Genomic DNA, 21,780 nt, shown 5'->3' on the forward strand with positions numbered 1-21,780 from the left:
ATAGGCCCTTGCTTGCCAAGAAGTTTTACTCAGAGTGACTCGTACACAAGAGTGGGCCAACAGCTCAGAACATAATTCCAGCTCAGAAAATAATTCCAGCTTGCCGAAACATCACAAATTGGGACTATTCGAACCTTACACAAATGTCCTGACTATTTCCAAGTTTCTCCTTGGAATGAAGGGCAAAGGATGAATGATGCTTTTTGCTTCATGATGCTGTTTGAAAGCACTACACCTTTTCCAACTTATTATTTGATGCCCTTAATAGAATACTAAATGTTACAGTGTGCTGAAGTTTAGCAGAAATGGTTTGCATGCATTTCCAGAAACTTTCTGAGTCCTTTTCTAGTTATCATACTCCTTGTGCAATATGGCATCTCAGATGGTAGAGGTGTGCATAGATTACCACTGAAAAGTAATCACAGCCATACTCATACGGACTTTGTATACTTATATATGCATGCTATAATAGTTTATGCCAGCTGAGGATTCGTATCTGTGGTACGGGTTTCAGATACATAATGTACTGTATAAGGTATAATTGAGATCATCGGAGCCAGAAAAGGGAGTGGCATTCAATTCACCAATATTTTGGAGAAAATAAAAAAGCATAGTTTTCACAAATGTAACTGTTTTTTTTTTTTTTACTAGAAAAATAATGTGGGTATTTACAAAGCAACTGAAAATTTACTTTTAAAAATAACACTATGAAGAGAAGATTGCTTTTCTTACCTGATTTGATTTTATTACTGTGTTGTAGGTATGTGACTGGTGTAAGCACATAAGACACACAAAAGAGTATCTGGATTTTGGGGACGGGGAAAGAAGGCTTCAGTTCTGCAGTGCAAAATGTCTCAATCAGTACAAAATGGACATTTTCTACAAAGAGACACAGGCCAATCTTCCAGCTGGACTGTGCAGTACATTACATCCTCCAGTCGAAAATAAAGCAGAAGGCACTGGGGTGCAGCTGCTGACTCCAGATTCTTGGAATATACCGCTAGCAGATGCTCGGAGAAAAGCCCCATCCCCAGCGTCTGCAGCTGGCCAAATTCAAGGTCCTGGACCATCAGCGTCTACCACTGCCTCTCCGTCTGACACTGCCAACTGCTCTGTCACTAAAATCCCCACGCCAGTTCCCAAACCTATTCCCATCAGTGAGAATCCAAATATTCCACCAGTTTCTGTCCAGCCACCTGCTAGCATTGTGCCTCCAATTGGTGTCCCACCTCGCAGTCCTCCCATGGTAATGACAAACCGTGGGCCAGTTCCTCTGCCCATATTCATGGAGCAGCAAATTATGCAGCAAATCCGTCCACCATTTATTCGCGGGCCGCCTCACCATGCCTCAAATCCTAACAGCCCTCTGTCAAATCCAATGATTCCTGGAATCGGTCCGCCACCAGGTGGCCCCAGAAATATGGGTCCGACCTCTAGCCCCATGCACAGGCCGATGCTTTCCCCTCATATCCATCCCCCCACAACACCTACCATGCCTGGAAATCCTCCCGGCTTATTGCCGCCTCCCCCTCCCGGAGCTCCTTTGCCCAGTCTTCCCTTTCCCCCTGTCAGCATGATGCCAAATGGTCCTATGCCTATGCCCCAGATGATGAACTTTGGATTGCCATCCCTTGCCCCGCTGGTGCCACCCCCGACTCTACTAGTGCCATATCCTGTCATTGTCCCTTTGCCTGTCCCTATCCCCATTCCCATTCCCATCCCTCACATCAATGACTCCAAACCCCCCAATGGCTTCTCCAGCAATGGTGAAAGCTTCATTCCGAGTACCTCCAATGAAACATCTGGGGGAAAGCCAAACAATAGCTCTTCATCCCCCCGAGAGTCGAAGCAAGGATCATCTAAATCCTCTGACTCGTCACCGAGCTGCTCAGGCCAGTCCCTAAATCAAGCTCAAGTGCTTCAGGAGCACAGTAAAAATGAAGTTGTTGACTTGACTGTCAGACCTAGTAGTCCAGTGAACAGTAAATTTGGTTTCCCCAGTGTGCTACAGGGTCCACAGGATGGTGTGATAGACCTAACAGTAGGCCACCGGTCTAGGCTGCACAATGTTATCCACAGGGCTTTACATGCCCAAGTGAAAGTTGAACGTGAACCTAACAGTGTTGTAAATCTGGCTTTTGGTAGCTCAGACAAAAGGAACTGCAGTGACTGCAGGGACAACTGCAGCCCAGTTGACTCAAAAACGTTACCGTGCAGTGACGGAGCTCACTGCTGTCCCGTCTCCTTGGCCTCTGGCACGCTGGGACTAGAAGCTGGTGCAGCGGTGTGCAACGTCATTGTGAATGGCACGAAGAGCACGGAGGGTTCCAAGAACCCGGAGCCGCCCCAGGAGCTGAAAAAGCCCCAGCCCTCGGAGGAGCTGGCCGTGAGCGAGCTGGAGTCTGTTAAGGAGAACAACTGCGCATCAAACTGCCACCTTGAGGGAGATGCTGGCAAGAAGGCTGGGGAAGAGCCCCTTGCTGGGGGAGACAAACAGGACCCAAACCTTAACAATCCAGCAGACGAGGACCATGCGTATGCTTTGCGGATGCTGCCCAAGACAGGTTGCGTGATCCAGCCTGTGCCAAAACCAGCAGAAAAGACTGCTATTGCACCGTGCATTATCTCAACACCAATACTCAGCACAGGGCCAGAGGATCTGGAGCCACCATTGAAAAGGAGGTGTCTCCGAATTCGAAATCAGAATAAGTAAAGGTTTGTGTAATCACTACTGCCTTCTGTGTGAATAGAATATTTTCAGGTATGAGGTCAAACTCATGTGGATGTGGCCTTTGCAAAACAAAAAGTTACTGATTCCAATTTATCAGCATTTTCAGAAAACTATTGGTATTTATGTTTTAAGATTGTTCTTCATGTTGTATTGCATCTGTACTTGTCAGTACTCCATTCATCAGCAGCCTCATTACACTTTCACTCACAGAACATTTCATGATAGTGCTGGCTGTGAAGTTATTGTGTTGTGTATGTCGAAGTCAGTGGTTTTCTGCCTAGGATATGGTTTAGGTCTGGGCCATTAATCTGCTTACTTATTCCAGCTGAGTTAGGCAGCAGCTCAGGCCTTCATGCTGATGATTGAAATTGCCCTACAGCACAGCCGAGAGCAGTATGACCCAGCTGCTTCCTGCTAGCTCAAATCCAATTGATTTACCAGATGGTCATCTCCAGTCATCCTAGTCTGGTTTGTCTCCAGACCGCACCCTGGCTTTCAGCTGGGCTGTTTTGGGGGGATGGAACCCCCTCTCCCTGAGCTTTCCTTCTTCAGATGCTGGCACTTAGAGACCGCCTGCTGTCTGGAAGACAGCAAGACCTATAGCATGGGGCTTGGGTCTCTTACCTGAGTTATCTACTTTTGATGCAAGTCTCCCACCTTAGAAAAGCAGCTGAGGTTTCCCCCATCCCTGCAGTTGGTATATGTGTGTGGTTCCTGGCAGGGCTGTAAAGCAAGGCAGAGACAGCGGTAAGTCCGCCAACAACAGTGGCTTGTCCGAGGATAATGCTCTAGAGACATCCCCCCCCCCCTTTCATTCCCTATTCCCAGGCTACTGAATCCCTCTGATAAAACAGCACCTTTGTAAAAGTGTTAGTTTAATATACATCTTTTGCTTCAAACCTGTGAACAAGAAACAAATGTAATTGCATTTGTTTAGATTCACAAGCATGGAGAGCATCTTTGAGGAAAAGGGAAAATGGTGGGTGTTGCAAGAAATCTGTTCAGCAGTAAAATACTGACGGCTTGCCGGATGTGGCTTGGTGACGTGCCAGATTTCATTACAATCCATGGAATATTCTGTAGCCTCCAGTAAATCCCTGTCCCTGGTAGCACAAATAGTGACTGCAGTGGTGCTTGGCACCTACAACCATAGATAGCAGCGCATGCTGTGAAATCTGTGCCATTGCAATATCTCCCTGCTCTGTCACTGCAGGCTATTTGCACCATCAAAAATACCGCAGTATAGTCAGAACTCCCTTTTTATTTGTTAATACCACATTCCCTGTGCTGGCTGCAATGCCGGATATGTTACTTCCCTTGATCACAAACAGTATTTATCTACTTTCTTCGATGGAACAGAACCATTATTCTTTGCTCTCGGCATGTGCTAACACATTTAAAAGATACATTTGTAAGTGCAGAGGACATCTATAACTTTCTTGGGCTATTCAACAACATATATATATAACTTGGAGGTCGAATGAATATTCAAAATCTTTACACAATCCTAAGTCCTGCTAGTGGGGATCCCCCTAACTACCCCTGAGGTATGGATGGACTATATGCCCTCTCAGCAGCGAGATCTTTATTGCAAACCTCAGTGTGCCGTTTCTGGAGCTTGAAAGATTGTCTCTTCATAAATGTATGCACATTTTTACCTCAGGGTAATGATTTGATCTGGAGAGAAGGCCACTATTTGACTGCATCCCTTTTATTAAATTTTAGGAGAGCCATGGTTAACCCTTCCTCTCCTACCTGTTCAAATACCCCATAGCTGTGGTTTGCTTCAAGCCAGTGCACATTTGTGTACTGACACGGTACTTAAAGACAGGCATCTATTTATGCTTGCCTGGACCATCCAGGCTGCAGTAATGCCACCTCTCTGAGGTCCCAGTCCCAGGAGGGCTTTAGCATCATTCAGAGCCAAAGCCTTAAAACATCAGAGGGAGTTCTGGCTTCACTGAATTGTGTATTTTTGCCTGTTGACATGATTATATATGACATCATTTCACGGGTAGTATTTGACAGAAAAAGTGGGCACACTGAACAAGCTGCATTGAAAGGACAAGAATCACTCACTGTCCTCAGCTTTTTGTATTCTCTAAATGTCAATAACTGCCACTGTGGTTATCCTCAGGAATAACCATTTTCTTATTCACCAAGAGTTGTATGTATTCCTTTGTCCCAGCGCAAGGACTGTCTTACAGAGAAGTTTTCAGGTTGTCAGGCAAGATTAATCTGACTCAATATAGACATCTGGAATGAAGACACAGCTGAGCTAATTGTCTAAACTCTCTTTAAAATCAACCTACAGAAGCAGGCACTTCAAAGAGACAGCTGAGCTCATCCTGAAGTCAACAACTAAGACAGCTCAGACAAACTGTGCCCTAGGAATGCCTTTTTCTCCCTGCTGTGAAGGAAACTTAGTGTGACTGGCACAGACATGGATGTCCCCATAGACACTGTAAGTTAAAAAGCCCAGCCTGGGTGTCTGCCATGCCTCTGGGGTTTGTGCAGTAGCATAGTATGGCATGGTGATGGTTATTAGTCAGTCTGTATTCATCCCCTCCTTTCTTCACAAGAAAAGATGTAGCCTCTGTGAGGAAGAGATGTGAGACCAGGATCCTTGTGTGCTTCAAGGGAAAGAGGATACCCAAAATACTCTGCAGAAATAAACAGCATAATAACCATCTCATTCCAGTGGGTACCACAGTGAAATGTGGACAGGTTTTGAGCCTTTCAAGTCACGCACAAGTGTTTTGTGCAGCTCTGATGACTGATTTGAGGTGAGGACTCTTTGGTTTTATGCAGACCCCCTCCCCCTTTTGCTAGTGCTGGTCATAGGCAGTATAGGGGAGCAAGAAGGCCGCTTAGATTTCTGGCCTCCCAGCAGTCTGTCTGTGATGACTGCACAGGGCTCAGAGCCTGCCTGTCTATACAGAGGGGATGAGCGGAGGAAGCCAGAGGGAACAAGCAGGGAAGCAGAGCATCAGTGCAGCCTCTTGCACCATAGCCCTGACCTCAGCTGTGCCCCTGAGTTCCTCATGCCCAGGCCTGGGGAAGGACAAAGGTAAATCCCAGCTCCTTTGGCAGTCTGGTTGTGGGGAGGATTCCTCATGGGAGACTCCCAGCTCTTCAGAAATTATAATAAAATACAAACAAGGTAGGAGCTGAACTAATAATTGTGTTGACTTGGGCCCTTGGAGGTTTGTATTGATTGCACTGGCCACGCTAACCTGGGAGACAGAAAAAGTTCATAGAGTTGTCTTTTTCTCTCCTGCTCCCCACCTACCCTAATTGGAAAATCTGAACATGCTGCCCTAACATGCAACTTTCCCTGGATTTTATTTCCCATAAAATTGTATGAAAAGAAGGAAATTAGCCAAATATTTTTACGCTAGAGTTCTGGACAGACAGATTGAATTTGTGTAATAGCAACATGGGCTCTCTGAAAAGGAATCAATGCAAGCGTGACCTTTTCAGGCAAGTCGCCAAACTCTGGATTATTTAATGTACCAATTACTTGATTATTGGAAGTGCTAATCAGCAACATAATCCTTGATGTTAAAGTTTAGTCTCTCCATCAGGATGTGGACTGTCAAGCTGTTCTAGCTTGATGCAGTTGGAAGGACCAGTAAAAGATGCCTCCGTGCCAAAGTCCTACAATGATAAAGGAATGAAGCTAGGAAGAATATTCTGTTGAGTGTTATTTTTTCAAGTTTGAGCAACGCGAGTTTCTAAAATTAGCAGTGTTAGTGTTGACTGCCTGCATGCTTTATGTCCAGGCGGGATCAGTTTTAACCCTCCAGTTCTGGTGTCAAGGTTTCCTAAAGCAAGTAAATGAAAACACTAGGGTCTGCTTGGATTTAACATGACAGTTATTGTAAACTAAATTAGAAAACTAAGTGGCACATGCTAAACTCGCAGCTAGCTTCTGTGTGTGTTCACTAATCCTATGCTGGGGGCAGAGGGGTAACAAAAGGAAGGAGTTTCTCTGCTTGTGTCAGCAGAATTTCTCCAGAAGTAATGGAAGTAGTAGGACTATGGCCACCTACCTGTAAGTCCTGGGGGCAGCATCTGCTGAGTTATAGGCCCAAACCTCCAGCTGTCTAGTCCATACACTGTAGTTGTAAAAATGTACAACATGCAGAATGCTCCAGTTCAGAGCAGAAGTAATATATATCCCACTGTGAGCTCCCCTGCCCATAATGGTCCAGCACAAAATTTCCTGCTCTGGTCAGGATTCCTGAAGCAAGGGGCATAGCTATTAACCTCCCTTTCTGCCTTAGGAGTTTTTATCGCTTCCCTGTCACTGTAGCATCTATCTGCCGGCATCTTACCCTGCCTGGCTTCCTATGATCAGGACAAAATTTGACCTTAAAGGTATATTTGAAAACAGATTTTTGATATTTAAACACATTTTTATGCTAGTCGTCTTCACTGACACAGTACTGTGGGCCAGAGATTTAGCTAATTTTAACTGGATATAGTTCCACTGGTGCTAAACTAATTTAAATCAGCAGAGTAATTGAACTCATACACTTAACACCTACTCTTCTGGTTCAGAAGTTTTCCTTCACCTGGCTTCTCAGGAGTCTACAGAAATTTTCCATTTATCCAAAGAGGGAGAGGAGAGGCTGCTAACACCACAAAGCCTTAAACACATTTGCTTGGAATGGAAGCTTTGCCCTTGAGAGCTGCCTGGCTCTAGCAGCGTGATCTTACATTTTAAAATTGCCTGTGTAGCTTCTCAGATGGATACATTAAATCAGAAAAGGGATTTCCCAGGGAAAAAAAAGGGCTCTCAAAATGGTGAAGTATAAAATGACATACTTCCAGGGTAGCTTTCAGCTCCCACATCTTGCTGCCGGGGTGTGGGAGTGCTAACTTCCTTCTCAGGGGCAGTAAATAGCAGGCTTGTGGTACACTGCCATAGATCACTGCACACTCTTTGAATCAAAGGAACAAGTGCTGATTTCTGGTGGGTTCCTTCTGCTTTTCTGTAAAACCCTTTAGGGCATATGTTTCAAATATGATATCCGATTCTTGAACCCAATTTAGAAAACAATTTCACCTGGTCTGATTTACAGAGGTAGTGAGCATCTAGGGCTGTTGGCAAACAAAACACATGGCCAGAACTTCAGCGGGTAAAAAATGGCATAACTCAATTGACTGAAATCTGCAGACCTTGCAGCTCCTGGAGACTGTAGCCTACCTGTCAACTCCCAGGGTCTGGGACCACTGACTTTCAGAGGTCTTTTTTGGTGCTTGCTTGCCCTTACTAGTTGTAATTGTCTTGTGAAATGAAAATCATTTGAACTGAAATTAGCATGTAATCCATGCCATTCCCTAAGCTGGTACCACCCACATTCATATTGAAATGAGTTACTCATAATTCTTTGCCAGGCTTTAAAGACTGACCAGGCACTTTCATACGTACAAGGCTAATGCTCCTCTTATTTAAGCTGGTGCAAATCAGATTGGGCTGCTCTCAAAAGTGTAAAGTGTGAAACAGGCACAGGGAAGAGTAGCTCTCCATCTCTCTGTTCTTGTGCTGTTGAGCTACCAAAGGAAACTTTATGGGGAAAAAAAAGCACAACTCATGATTAAATACAGAGTCCCTAACAACAAAGACCATAGTAAACCAGAGCAGTAAACCAGACAAGGGTTTACAGACCCTTGTAAAAACATCATCTGAGACAATGGTTGCCATTACATTCAGAGGCCGAGATGCTGGACAGTATGTGTCTGATTGCTGCTGAAATCTGATAAGGAGCTAAGCACCTAATAACCTTTGTGAAGCTTGACCCTGAAACAATCATAGCCAACTTCAGTGCAGAACGGTGAGATCTGAACAACTGTTAGGATTTTACAAACTATTTCTCAGGAGCAATACTTGAAAGTGGGTCAGAAAGAAGCAAAACACTTTCGGGGACTGTGGTTGCGAAAAAGATGGGCATAATCAAGCAGTGAGCAATAGATTTTAAGATAAAACTAAGTTCTTTCTAAAAAAGCAGGGGGAGATTCAAGCAAAGCAGAAGCAAAGCTGTTTGCGCAAGAAATCACGAGGAAATCAGATTGACCAGCAAGCCTTTCTGAAGCACTTTTTGTTTCCAGATTACCTGCTGAGTCTCTCCTGTCTATTTTTAAGTCTATTTTTACAGAGCAAACCAGGCAATTTAAGCACATTCCTGGGTGCCTCCATCAGTTGAGTTCCCATGGCTGACACCTACTAATCACTACCTTATTTACACTATTTTGATAACAAGGTGCATTTCACTCCCAGGACCAGAGGTTGTGTTTGGAAGCATGTGTGATCATCCTGTGAGAACTGTGAGTCGGAGTAACCTCTGACATTCTGCAGAACCCTCGACTATTCGACATTTTCTTCTACCATGAGAAAATTACAACTAATTAAATATCTAGGTTTGATCCTGTGCAGTACTGTGCACACTCAGCGCTCAGTGCCTCTAATGCAAGTTGAAAGCTCTCAGCACATTACAGATGAGGTCCTGCTTCTGACTCATCTGCATGGCTTTACTTCCCCAGACACGATTTTGGTATTTGAAGAGACTGGTATTCCTGTACAACATGTGTCTCAATTTGTAATGGTATCCTCCCTGCAGCTGGCTCACTTTTCCAAGTGTTCCTGAAACATTACTGTCTTAAATTCAAGCCAACCTACAATAACAAATTACCTAGCGGCACAGCGGCTGAACTGTGTTTGTTGAGAGGATGCTCCCATTCTCTGCTGCACTCCATCTTCCCAGTTTCAGACTTTCAGGCTGTGTAATGTAATCATCTTCTATGGAAGCACACATTTCCTCCCCCCAAAAATATCCCTTATAAAAATAGGGGGTTTAGGAATTGGGCAGTGCAGAGAGAAATAACTATCAAGTTCCAACCTCTCTGGAAAGATCTGCATCCTATCATCAGCCGATTGATATTGGAACCTATGGTTAGAGCAATTTTCATCTATTTATTTGGAGTCCACGTGGTTAAATGTAAAACTTTGTGTTGCCTGCTTATGCTCCAAATATTTATAAGCTTTCATGAACCACTTGTGCTGCCACTTCTAAGTTGCCTATTCAAAAGGAGGGGAAAAAGAACCCTTTCCCACAGGAATTCAGCTGAGAGATGCTTAAGTAGAAAAGGAAAGATATGTGATGAAGTCACTGAAAGCTTAAATTCTGACCCTAAATTTCAAATAGCAACTAAAATGCCAGTTCAGTTTTATTTGAAAAAGTTTACCGATTATTGCTGAAAAAGTTATCTTGGTGGTAAAAATACTGCTTCTTTTTTCTTGAAGTGGGAGGGAAGGTGGGAAATAGAGAAAATCTGTAACAATGGTGTCCAGCAGTGCTGGGGATAAAGCCTGTGTTCTAAGCTTCCTGGCACTGAGGTCTATGCCAGGTCTCACCTGCTTGCTCCTTATGTGTGCTGGGTGGGGTTTTTCTGCTCCCCCCCCCCCCCCCCCCCCCCCCCCCCACTATAATCTACCTGACAGTTTGGCCGCCTGAGCATGACCTCTTGCCTTTGGATGAGTCTGCATCTGCTCTTCCTTAGGCTGAATTGAACCATTAGGGTTTCCCTTGGGAAAACAAGGGAGAGAAACACCATGGGGCCAGTAGCAGGCATGCAGACCTTCATGCTTATGGATGGAGGGGTTGTTTGTGCGAAAATGTGAAAATGTTGATTGTATGGGATGCTGAAACTTTTCACTAAAAGAGTCAGTGCTGCTTCTGGGTGGAGGGGGGAGAAATTATTATAAGAAGTATTGTTGTTATTGTTGTTATGATTTTGTGGCCCACAATAGCATTTCAGACTAAAAGCCAGGACCAGGCAAGGCGGAGGATGCTCACAGGGAGGTACAGGCTGCTGCTCCGCGAGATCCCCATCCTCACCATTCACTCTCCTCCACAATGCTACCCACAGTTATTCTGCCTTGTTCTGGCTATTTAGCTAGTTTTACTTGAAGAGATGAGCTTGGATAAGAAAATTGAGAAGCACCTCAGAATAGCCAAGAAGCCTAGTGGTTTGGGCCCACAGGAGGCTGCTGAAATTCAAGTTGAAGCTTCTATTTTTATTCAGACAAAATCAGAGGCTTAAAAAAGGGTTATCGCATCGCAGTGGTTGCCTGTTTTCAGGAAAGAAGAGGAGAAACTAACTGGATTTGGTTTTCTTTCTGTTTTAGGTTTTATGTTTTGGGGTTTTTTTGGCTGCATGGTTGGGTTTGGGGCTTTTTGTTTGCTTGCTTGCTTGCTTGCTTGTATTGTTCTGCAAAGTTTCAGCTTTATCCTGGTGCAGAATAGGAGAACTGGAAGAAAATTTGGCTGGATTTTTTGAAAGGAAAGATGGTATCTTCTTCCACACCTGCACATGGAGCATCAGTGGGAAAAGTAAACTATTTACAGGTGTGCCAAGAAACTGGTGCTGCACCAGCTGTAAGGCAATGGACTGTCTTCTTGTTGTGGAGATATACCTGGTTATCCCACTGTAAAGTAGGATCTGGCCCAGGCAAGCTCTGAGGTCTGCCACAGGGGACATGACCAGGTGCTATAGCTGAGATTAGAAGTCCAGAACTGTGATGGCATTTTCCTCTTTGCATGATTTGCATACATACCTCAAAATGCCCCAAAATGTAAACCAGAAACCCCCTGTCAGTGAAAGCCTGGAGAAAGATGGTGCCATGGGGCTAGGTAGGAGGGCCTGATTGATAGGGGGTTTATCATTATTTCAGATTGAAAGTGAAGGGGAGTTTGAGCTCGATGAGCAATAGTTCTATTAAAGGTTAAACCATGAGAAACTTCACTGAAATGGTGAAACATTATATGAAGAGAATAGTTAGATTCTGTGAAGATGGCTACTTTGAAAAGTAGAAAGTGGTAGTGGGGAAGGAAGGATGACAACAACAGAGAAAACTGACAGCAGCACTGATGCTAAAATCTGGTGAACTGAGCCCAAATGTTCATCTTAGCCTACCGAGACTGATCTCCTCTGACTTCCTCCAAAGTTAGTGGATAGAGAGGCTCTTCCTGCACATGTTTCAGAGCACCGAATGCAGTGCCTGCTCTGGAGCACCACTGGGTGTGAGGAGGAGAATGAGTTCCCCTGGGTTAAAGTCATGAGACCCTACCTCTCCTCTGCCTGTGCCACAAGAAGGGAAAAGGACAAAGCAGTGCAGTTCAGTGGGGAGCTGCTTCCACAGAAAGCTTGACAGTGATGGGAACATGAGGAAATGGAAATTTGAAAAGCTGCAGCATGGGTCCCTGTTTGTTTCCTGGTGGCAGCTGTTTGGCCCAGGAGAATCCAAACCTGAAGGGGAGAGGAGGTGCCACATCTCCTCGGTATGTGCAGAACAAGTTGCATGGTGAAGTTGCGTTGCTGTTTTGTGGTACGGGGGAGGGGGGATTTACAGCAGCCCAGGCCATTCTCCCCAGGTATGTGGCAGCTCTCTGCTGAATTTAGGGAATGCTATTTCCACTGGCTATGAAGAAGAGCTGCATGCTTACCCAGGCCAAGACTGTACTCCTGTTTTGGGGGATAGCACTGTCTTTATGGAAATGTGTAACAGAGAAATGAGACTCCTTTTCCCTTTGCCTTATGCTCTATCCCTGCCATTGAGCCTGGGGCTGGAACAAAGGAGTCAAGAGCAGTCTGCTGTTAGACAGCTGGGGTTTGAATGATTGTCATCCTTTTTGAAAGAGGTAGAGAGGGCTTCATTTCTGTCTCATTTCTCTTCAGTGAAGAGCTGGCTGCCTGGTAAATCCAGGAGTGCAGAACCCACGCCTTGGTGACTTATAGTGGTGATTCCTTTGCTGCGTCTTTCTAATAAGTAATTTTCCCTTGGGCCACGCAGGAGCATGAAGAAGGGCCTGGAACTCCATTTCTACCATTTGCTTACTGCGTAACAAGGTCACGATGACATGCATCCCTGTTCCTAACTTCACTAGCTAGTTTTAGGTCTCAGTTTAACATATATTGAATGAGCATAGTGAGAGACGGTACTAAATGTACCAGCAAGGGGCCAAACGCAGTTGTAAAGTGGTGAAATTTCCCCAAAGGCTTTTCCAAGAATAGATGCAGGGAAGCAGGAAACAGCACATAGCAAACCTTCTGCCTTCCAGTTCATGTTTCTCCCTTAAGGTCCTTCCCTGACTACAAGGCAACTGGATACGATTGCAAGCATGGCCTCTGGTGCATCCCTGCAACAATTCAGGCACAAAGTTAGGGGTGATTAAGCTGTCCCTACCACTTCTTCTGCCTAGGCATAAAAGGAGGGCAAATGCCAAGCCTCTTCCCTAGTGCGTTCCTTAAAGTCACTGTGTCTGCTTAGATTACAGCTCACATTTCAGTAGGCAGGAGAGCCTGAGTTGCATATCTGACCCAAAGTTGAGCAGGATCTATAGTTTACAAGACCAGAGCAGAAGGAAAATACCTTCAAATCAAGGGTTCATGCTTAAGGACCCTGCTTGTTCTCCCATTCATGCTAAAGGCCTCTTGCAATGTGGCATCCCCATCATCAATTATTCAAAGGGGAAGGTTTTAATGAAGAAGCTTGAACTGCTTGAAGAACTGCTAAAATAAATGAATAAATTACAGAACCATTACAAGTAACAGATGATTCCAGAGTGTTTCCAGGGCTGAGCTTGCTCCTATGCTGACTTTAGCTGCACTCTTGTGGTTTATTTTCAAAGCAGTTTCCCTGAGAAAATAATTGCAGTGCCCTTACTCTAGGGGCATGCACATCCCAGATGAACTAGGCCTCTTTTAGCACATCAGCATTCATTGTCTGGGTGAATTAAGTGCTGTGCTAAATGACGGAAACTCTCCCATGCCAGCCCACATCAACAGTTGCCTCAGCCTTCCCCACCCAGTCTCTCATCTTTTCCTGAACAATAAGATACATATCTGGAGACAGAATTGATCAATGGAGCACAGAACGGGGAAGCAAGCATGGAAAAAACTGTGTGTGTCTGTGTGCATGCATGTGCCCAAAGCAATGTCAATGACATGGCCCCTCTGAGGAGGCAGGACATGTCTGGGGAGAGCACTGGGTAGAAGCAGCTATTCCTGGCAGCTGTCGGTGCCTGCAGGAGTGTGCTGCCACTGTGGCAACACTTGACTTACGGGGCAGAGCTGGGAGCAACCGTACAAGCATCAGTGCTTGGGTATGGGGGAGCAGGAGAAGGAAATGCCCCCAGAGCTGAGCTATCCAGCTCCTCAAGTGTGGAGGCATGTAGTGAGGAGCAGTTCTAGCAACTGGCAGGGCCAAGCTTCCCACCGCACCAGTCCCAGGGCTGTGCAGGATGAAGGGCTGTAGGCCTGTAGAGGCACCTGGAAAGAGCTGGCTAGCTGCAGAAAGGGAGGGAGGAACTTCCTCGGGAGGCACTGCCCTAGCTGCCAATCTGTCCTTATATGCAAGCACTTAAATCCTCACGTGTTAGGGCATAAACCAAAGAGGAAGCTCTGCGTTGGTGCAGCCTGTGTCATAGCTGCCCATTGCTGAGGTTATGACTAACAGCCACAGAGGGCATCAGTGCAGCTCTCACCCGCTGTTCAGGGGAACACTGTGTCACCATTGAGCCTGCACAGGTGAGTCTCAAAGTTACCTGCTTGAGGTGGGTCATGATCCAGTTGAGTTATTCTCCTTTCCCCGCCCTGCACGGACAGTAGGGCAGAAATGAACATACCTGACTTGTTCTCTTTCTGTCATCTTTTCCATGCTGACTCCTGGGGTTGGAACTGCAGCCTACCTCTGACTGCTAGGTGATCTTCCACCCCAGGATCAGCCCAGCTCTGCTTAGCTCTGGAAAGCAGGCAGCACCCAGTGTGCTTACCTCAGTGCAACTCACATAAGCTCAGCTCCATGGCTTTATGCTCATGAAAATTCTTCTGTGGCTGATGCATGTTTTGTGTCTGATCCGCAACATTTGATGTGTGTTGAGGACAAGTTCACCTGGGGTGAAGAGCATATGTCGCTCTCCTAAAACCTAATTTGTTTTTTTGGGGAGATATAAATAGCTGACTTTATTGTGCTGGTCATGCTTGCTAGTGTTGGCACGAGGTGTATAACATCTATCTGTGAAGTGGTGATGACCAGTGTGTTCTCATTTCTTTATAGAACTTTGCATGCTATGCCTGATATGGGCTTTTATTTTGTCACTTGATTGCTACAAAGATGCATCCATCAAACACAATTACTGCCGTACAAGCCAATCACCACGGAAGGTCCTTCTCTCCAATCTGCATACTCTGTTACACTGACTCTTATCTGCAGTAAAGGATAATAGACAGGACTTACAAAGCTGACTGCTCCAGGCAAAGAGCTAGTGAACTTTACACCCTCCCTCCCAAATCACTTAATCAGCTGGTGCTATGCCATGCCATTTGCGACTGATTAGTGAGGGATGGAAATCTGTTTCCGTTGATGTACAGAAAGAGAGGAGGAGGCAAAATTCCTAAAGCACAGAATGAGGTTTTATAGAGACATTACAGGTATTATTTTCTCTGCTGGCCTTTTTAGTTAATCTCAGAGCAGGATTTCAAGCCAAGAAGTGACAGAAAGCAGTTGTATACTTAATGGGGAATACTTAGTAGGTGGATACCTCCCAGTTCTCAGTTCTTGTCCACAGCTCTCTGTACACACAAAGCTGCTCAGTCCTGCTGGGCACATTGCCTGACAAACCAAATGCTGCTCCTTAACCTAGATACAGTGGTCCCCATGCTCTGGGAGTTTATGCTGGTCAACCTATTCAATGTGCCTTCCAGTCTCTGCTTTGAGAAGGATGGAGGTTTGGCATGGGGATACAAGCATAGTGATGAGGGAGATCGCAGAGGAGCCACTGTGAAGGGAAGATCATGGACCAGGCTGAGAAGGAAAATGTGACCCAGAACAAAAATTAAGACCATAAGTACTTCAAAGTTTCAGTCAAAATCTGTAAGGGACAGCAGATCCCATCCAAGGAGGCAGAGTCCAAAGCACGCTGTGTTAGAAAGAGAACAGTCCCTGCTAGGCAGCCTACATGGCCAACTGACAAGGGAAGCAAGCACATGAGGCCATGGTGTATCACCCAGTAGCCCCTCGATAAACTAAGGCTTCAGGAGCTTATAACCAGTGGGGTGTTGTTAGCTGCATTAGACTGGTAAGAAGGTGATCTGGGTTTTCAAAAATGTGAGTCCAAAGTTTCTCATGACTTTGGCCTTTGTCGTGACCACTGACAAAAGCTCACCTTATTTTAGGGGAGCTATCATGCAGCTTCCTGAAGGGCTCACATCAATAAAGCTGTGTTTGCTCCTAGTATTGTTCACCCAAAGCACCTGTGGGCTTCAAAAGGGAGTTGTCTGAATACGTCCTGCAGAACGCATACCTTTTGTGTCCTAAAAAAAGGAGAAAAGAAAGAAAACAGCAGCAGTCAGACCATCCGTTTGGGTAACAGGAGAAAATGGACCTGGAGATGAGGACCAGGTTAGAAAAAAGAACAACTGGAAAGTTGAATTCTTTGCCTAATTCTGTGATCTGGTCTAACAGGATCTGGAGGGGTTTGTTCTCATCTCACACATTGTCCATGGAAATGTATGTGTTCAAGACATCAGATCTTGGTAGCAGTTCATCTAAGTGAGAGTAATGCCTAGTTCTTCCTTGGGTTCTAAAATGACTTTATTTGAATTGTCTGTCATGCTAGCCAGCGTCAGTCCTATGCTCTGATGGTTATGATCCCCTGCCACACTAGTCCATGCAGTGAGGTGTCTCTGGGGAGCCCTGGCATTCCCCGTCCTATCCCCATCCCAGGTGATGTGGAATCCTGATCCAAATGCTTCTCCTTCTCTGACTCTTCTTTCCCGCCTATGCAATGTAGAGAGCAGTACATCCCATCTCTGTAAAGCACACTGAGATCAAGGGTGAAGGGTACTGTATAATTGCAAGGTATCGTTATTCACCTGTGCTCTTGTAGGATGAAAGGCGCTCTATGAAACCCAGAGAATGGACTATTATTATATCAGTTTCCAACTTTTTATCACAGGAATTCCTCCATCTCCCTCTCCAGCAGCCTCAGAGGTTGCATGTACCAACTGCCTTGTGGTACGAGGGGCAGCCAAGGCCGAAGCAGTGGGCTGGTGTCTCACTGTGAGGCTGTGTGCGATGTGAGCTCAGGCACTGCCCAGCCTGTCTGCAATGAGTCTCCCACCACTTGCCCTGACCATCTCTGCTTGTCTGCTTTGCAGGAACACTCGCCGACAGGGTACCTTGCATGGAGAAAGGGAGCAGAGCAAACCACGTCACTCCACCGAATGACACCAGCTGGTCCGCTCACCACCCCCTCTGGCTAAAAGTCCAGCAATGAAAGCAGCTTCCTGTCACGAAGCCCCTCCAAGGAAGCCTCGGTCCCACGGGTGCCTTTGACCCAGAAGACAGCACATCATGGACCCACACAGTGTGCTCAGCATTCCTGCGACCACCCCTCTTCTCCTCCAAGGAACGCTTTTTGCCTCTTGGTTTCTTGCTGGGGGGGATTTTCACCCTGGTTTCAAAAACCACACGGACCAACATAGGTACTTTTCCCTCTCTGACTTCAAAGTTCAGATATTTGAGACTGGACAATGATAAAGATTTTTTTTTTAATTTTTTTTTTTATTTTTTTTTCCTTTGAAAAACTGCTGTGGTTTTGCTGCTACACTACGAATCGTGATTTGCATTGTATGGTTTTGGACCTATTCAAGTTTTGATGGGGGAAAGGGGTAATACTGGAGTAGCAACGCTTCAGAGTCATCTCTGTCCTACCCATGATGCACTTTTAAATGAAGAGTTAGAATATTTTATTGGCTAATATACTTTCCTTGTTATTTTTTACAAAGGCCACCTTTATCCTTTCTAATGCCATATTTTCAGTGTTACACTTTTATGGCTTTTAATTTTTGATTTGACAGATGTAAGAAGCAGCATGAATAGTTTATACTGTGGTTTTTCAGAGACTGAATGCCAAGAGAACTCAGTAAATGTTTATTCTTCTCAGCTTTCTCTTTAAATTCCCCTAAATAGTGCCCCATTTGGGAACAGAGCAAGAGTGTTGAACTAAAGACCAAAATTCCCTCAAGGTGTAAAATAATCTGAGGGGAATATTTGCTGGGCGTCACGAAAGACTTGGATGAAATTTCAACCCTGATGGTTTTCAGTGATCCAGGAAGGCAGTGAGACAATCTCTCCATATGCATAGCCCTTTCATGATAATTAGAATGGTATGGACAAACCAATGAAAACAAGGGTAAAGTGAGAAAGATCCCCCATGATTCTGTTTCACTGTTTGCTTTCTCCTGTCATGGTTAAGAGAAATGTGCAATTCGATCCTCAATCAGTGGGTGGAGGATAACAGGGTAGAATTTACTTGTGTGCACTTGTACAGTTGTAGCCAAGAGTCCAAAAGTACACTAGAGCATGTTATACTGGCACTGAATTGGTAAGAGAGTTGTGGAGTACCCCATTCTGACAAATAGAAAAAAAAACAAAAAAAAAAAGGAAAGAAAAACAAAAAAAAAACATACCAAAAAAAAACCACAAAAGAAAAAACCCACAAAAAAATAACAAACAAAAAAAAAATTAAAAAAAAAATCAGATCACCTTGTGATTCAGTGTAACTGTTTACTAACTCGAATAAAGCAATTGTTCACTCTCGAGTGTTCAGAGTACACCTTTTCTATAAGGCTCCTGCGGGGAAGTGAGGAGCAGTGTGCAGGAGCAGTGTCTCTGCCCGTGTCAGCGGTGTTGGGAGCAGGGTAGCAGAGCCAGTTGAACCAGAGCCTTGTAGTGATGGTGCACTATGAGCACTATGTATATACTGTATTTCTATATTTTCCTTTGTACAGATTCACTTAAGTCAAGCTACTGTTTTACAGGTGCTCCTTATTTATTAGAGCTGTGAAAGCTTGGAAAACACACCGGGCGAGTAAGCTCGCTTTTTAAAAAAACAAACAAACGAAAAAAAAAAGAAAAAAAGGGAGGGGGGAGGGGGAACCCAACAACTCCTGAGTCTGGGGAGAGAGCTCAAACAATGAAACATCTTCAAGAGAGCAAGAATCTGAAGCACCCTCAAGTGTGCTCTGCTTTCCTTTTGGGCTTACAACGCTTTTCTCTCTCCCTGACTGGTGTCAGATTTATTAAAACAAAATAAATCTCCAAGAAAAAAAAAAAAATGCACTTAAATGTGCTGTTGTTTTATTATTATTCTTGTTTTAATCTTTTTTGTGCATGTGGTTATTCATTCCTCTACCTGCATGGTCAGAGACAAAACAAAACTCAGCCTGAAGTGTCAGAAAAATACGTGTAAGTGTTCTTGAAGGCTGTACCTATGTCCCTTCCATTTTTGCACTTCTCATGTTCTGCAGTGTTTAAGGCATGGGGAGGGGGGGAACCCCACAGCGCACAGCAGAGTTAGGTCCTGTCTTAGAGAAGAGCCCTGGACGGATGCACTAGCTGCAGCTTCATTCATTTCATGGGGATCTGTGCAAGCACAGTTAGCTCATGCTTCACTTGGGGCTCTGTACAGAGCGTGTTCTGCCTACCTTTTGTAAGGCTGGGGATTTTCTATGCATGAACTCCCCCTGAAATCAAGCCTAGGTTCTTCAAAGCACCAAAATCCTCCCAAATGCCCCCAAAACTCTGTAACAGCAACGGATTTGCAGACCCTAAGTTATCTTGCACAATAGCTCTTGCTTCCCAGCCCTTGGCCAGCACTGCTGATGGAGGGATTTGAAATGTCCAGTGAGCTCTGTAACTATTTGATTGATTCCATTAACCAGCCATGTTAAGGCAAACAACAGTGTTAAGTGTGCCTGCTTGGAAGGGCATGTAGAGCAGAGCTTGTCTCCCTAGTAAACAGCTTGCTGCATCTCTATTTATTCATTTGAACTTGGCTGTAAAATGAAGGCCGTGTGTATTGATTTTGCTTTTGTCAATGGTCCAGAATTGTTAGCACACATTTTCACTCTTCTGAAAAACAACAGACTCTTTAGATAAATCTTTCTCTCTCATGAACTGCTTTTTCCAGAAATGGAATCAGCTTGTCAAAAATCATCAGGACAGCAGAGGTAGAGAAAGCAATCCAGGCTGGAGGTGGCTTCACGCATTTCCAATGCTCACAAACTTACCTAAGCTTTCTTGAAAATTTGCCCACCTTACACTTTCTTAACAACTTACCCCAAAATTCACAATTGGAACAACTGCTTTGGACAGTTGAATCAGTTCATTGTTTGCTATTTTAAAAATATCTCCAGCTGCATATCTGGGGAGAAATATCCAAGTACACATAAACCTTCAGCAAAATGCAGACCAAATGGTACAATACATTATGCAAAAGAAACCTGCTTTATTTTTGAGGCCAAATCCATCCCTTGTACGATGCCAGCAAAATGAATGGGATTACACAAAGGATGTAAGAAGGTCCTTTGCAATTAATGGGAACCCAGCAAAGGCTTGCAGAATAGTTCTCGCTTGCTGCTGACATTATTTATTATGCACTAAGACCTAATAGTCAAGCCAAGCTCTTTCCTGGAGAACTAGCCATCAAGGAGCCAGACAAAGAAAAGCCTGGTGCATTGGGAGATACACAGGAAGGTTCCTGCGTGCAACGGCAATCACTCCAGCTCTTGCACAAGTACAGTTTTGAGATGCAGAGGCTGTCTTCATGAATACAGAGAGTAAGCTTTGCCTTGGGTCTCTAAGCAGCCGGCCCTGCGTGCATCCCTTCACACTGCCAGGGCAGAGGGGGAGTTTGCTAAGATCAGGCAGCACAGGTCCTTCTGTTGGCACTGAATTCTCGCTGTCAGCAGGAATTTTGCCCTTGTGGTAGGGGGTCTGCATGCTGCAAGCACTCTGCATTAATTGCCTCCTGTGTCGTCTTAGATGATTTTGAGGGCTTCATTTTTTTAAGAACTACAACACATGTCCGTATTTGAGTGGCCCAATTCTGCGGACAAGAAGGTCCCTCAAAATGAAAACATTTCATGCTTTTTCCATCCTAAATGATAGAAATAAATTTGCTTTGTTCAAATAAGTGCTGTGCGCCAAATCTGTGAGGATGCTTATCCAAGTGAGATATCCCATTCTGAGGTCCATATTTGGACACCCGAATCAACACTCAGCCAAACACATGCATGAGGCATTTCAGTGCCATTTGGAGTGTCCATATATAGAACTGGATGCCCTAACTTCATTGCCTTTGTTTTAAAAATAGGCCTGGAATATGTAAAGGCATCATTTAATAACAACATTCTGTGCTCAAAGTAAGAACAAATCTGCTGGTGCTGGTACAGATTGATTCCCCTGGAATTCCTCTAAATTTACAGAGGTATAACTTGGAAAAAAAAAATGGCCCCTTAAGTTGCTTTGTCTTCCACTCTTGCCCAAAGCTGACTTGATGTTTGTGATCTTTGGGTTAGGGAAGGAGATACTCAGGCATGTGTGTGCAGTATCCACACACATGCGTGCAGCAGAGGGAGAGAAAGGGAGTCAGGAACTGAGTTGAACCTGCTTCATATTGAACATAACTGCTCAGATATTTTGAAATGGGTAGAAGAGCTTTACATAAGCTTGTACACGTTTTACTTGTCATTTACGTGGTACTGGGCAAGGAAATGCAATGCTACCTTAAGCAACACGGTATTTTCCACAAAGCGTAGGCTGAAGCAGCAAAACACACAGAACTGTAAAAAATACAGCTGAACAGCAGCTCCTGGATGTTTTCTTCCAGCACTGGTGGGAGCATGGCCCTTCAGAGGTGCAATGGATGTTGGCTGCAGGTGCTGCAGCACCTCCAAGGGAGATGGGGTCTCTGACACAGCGGTGCTCCTCCAATTGTCATGTTGGCGAGTCAAGACCTGTTGGGACTTGAAATTCTATAACCCTGTGAAGAACTGACCCAGCCATGAGGCAAAAAAAGAGTAACTTAGGCTGCTGACAGTCTCTTTTTCTCAGTGCTCACAGTCTCTTTTTCTCAAAGGTGTTCCCTGTTTTCTAAAGCATCACCTATCTACTGGAGCAGGTGAAGGTCCCAGCC

General features: G+C 44.8%; 1 protein-coding gene across 6 annotated transcripts in view; it reads left to right on the forward strand.

Moving 5' to 3' along the window:
- SOBP (sine oculis binding protein homolog) overlaps positions 1–18,726 on the forward strand; it is a 117,633-nt gene extending 98,907 nt beyond the window's left edge. For 3 of the 6 annotated variants that reach the window (XM_057404708.1, XM_057404709.1, XM_057404710.1), the window contains 2 exons: positions 761–2,715; positions 16,958–18,726. In XM_057404708.1, coding sequence (XP_057260691.1) covers positions 761–2,713 — 1,953 coding nt within the window. In that variant the 3' untranslated portion in view covers positions 2,714–2,715; positions 16,958–18,726. Of the gene's footprint in view, positions 1–760; positions 2,716–5,045; positions 5,196–5,313; positions 5,656–16,957 lie in introns of those variants that run through there. The other 3 variants (XR_008971600.1, XR_008971599.1, XR_008971598.1) reach the window with 3 other exon arrangements.
- Positions 18,727–21,780: the final 3,054 nt, after the last annotated feature.

The sequence above is a fragment of the Pezoporus wallicus genome, unplaced genomic scaffold (assembly GCF_028554395.1).
Source record: "Pezoporus wallicus isolate ANWC-B61680 ecotype Strahan unplaced genomic scaffold, APGP_CSIRO_Pwel_v1 contig_6923, whole genome shotgun sequence".
NCBI classification, from domain to species: Eukaryota; Metazoa; Chordata; class Aves; order Psittaciformes; family Psittacidae; genus Pezoporus; species Pezoporus wallicus.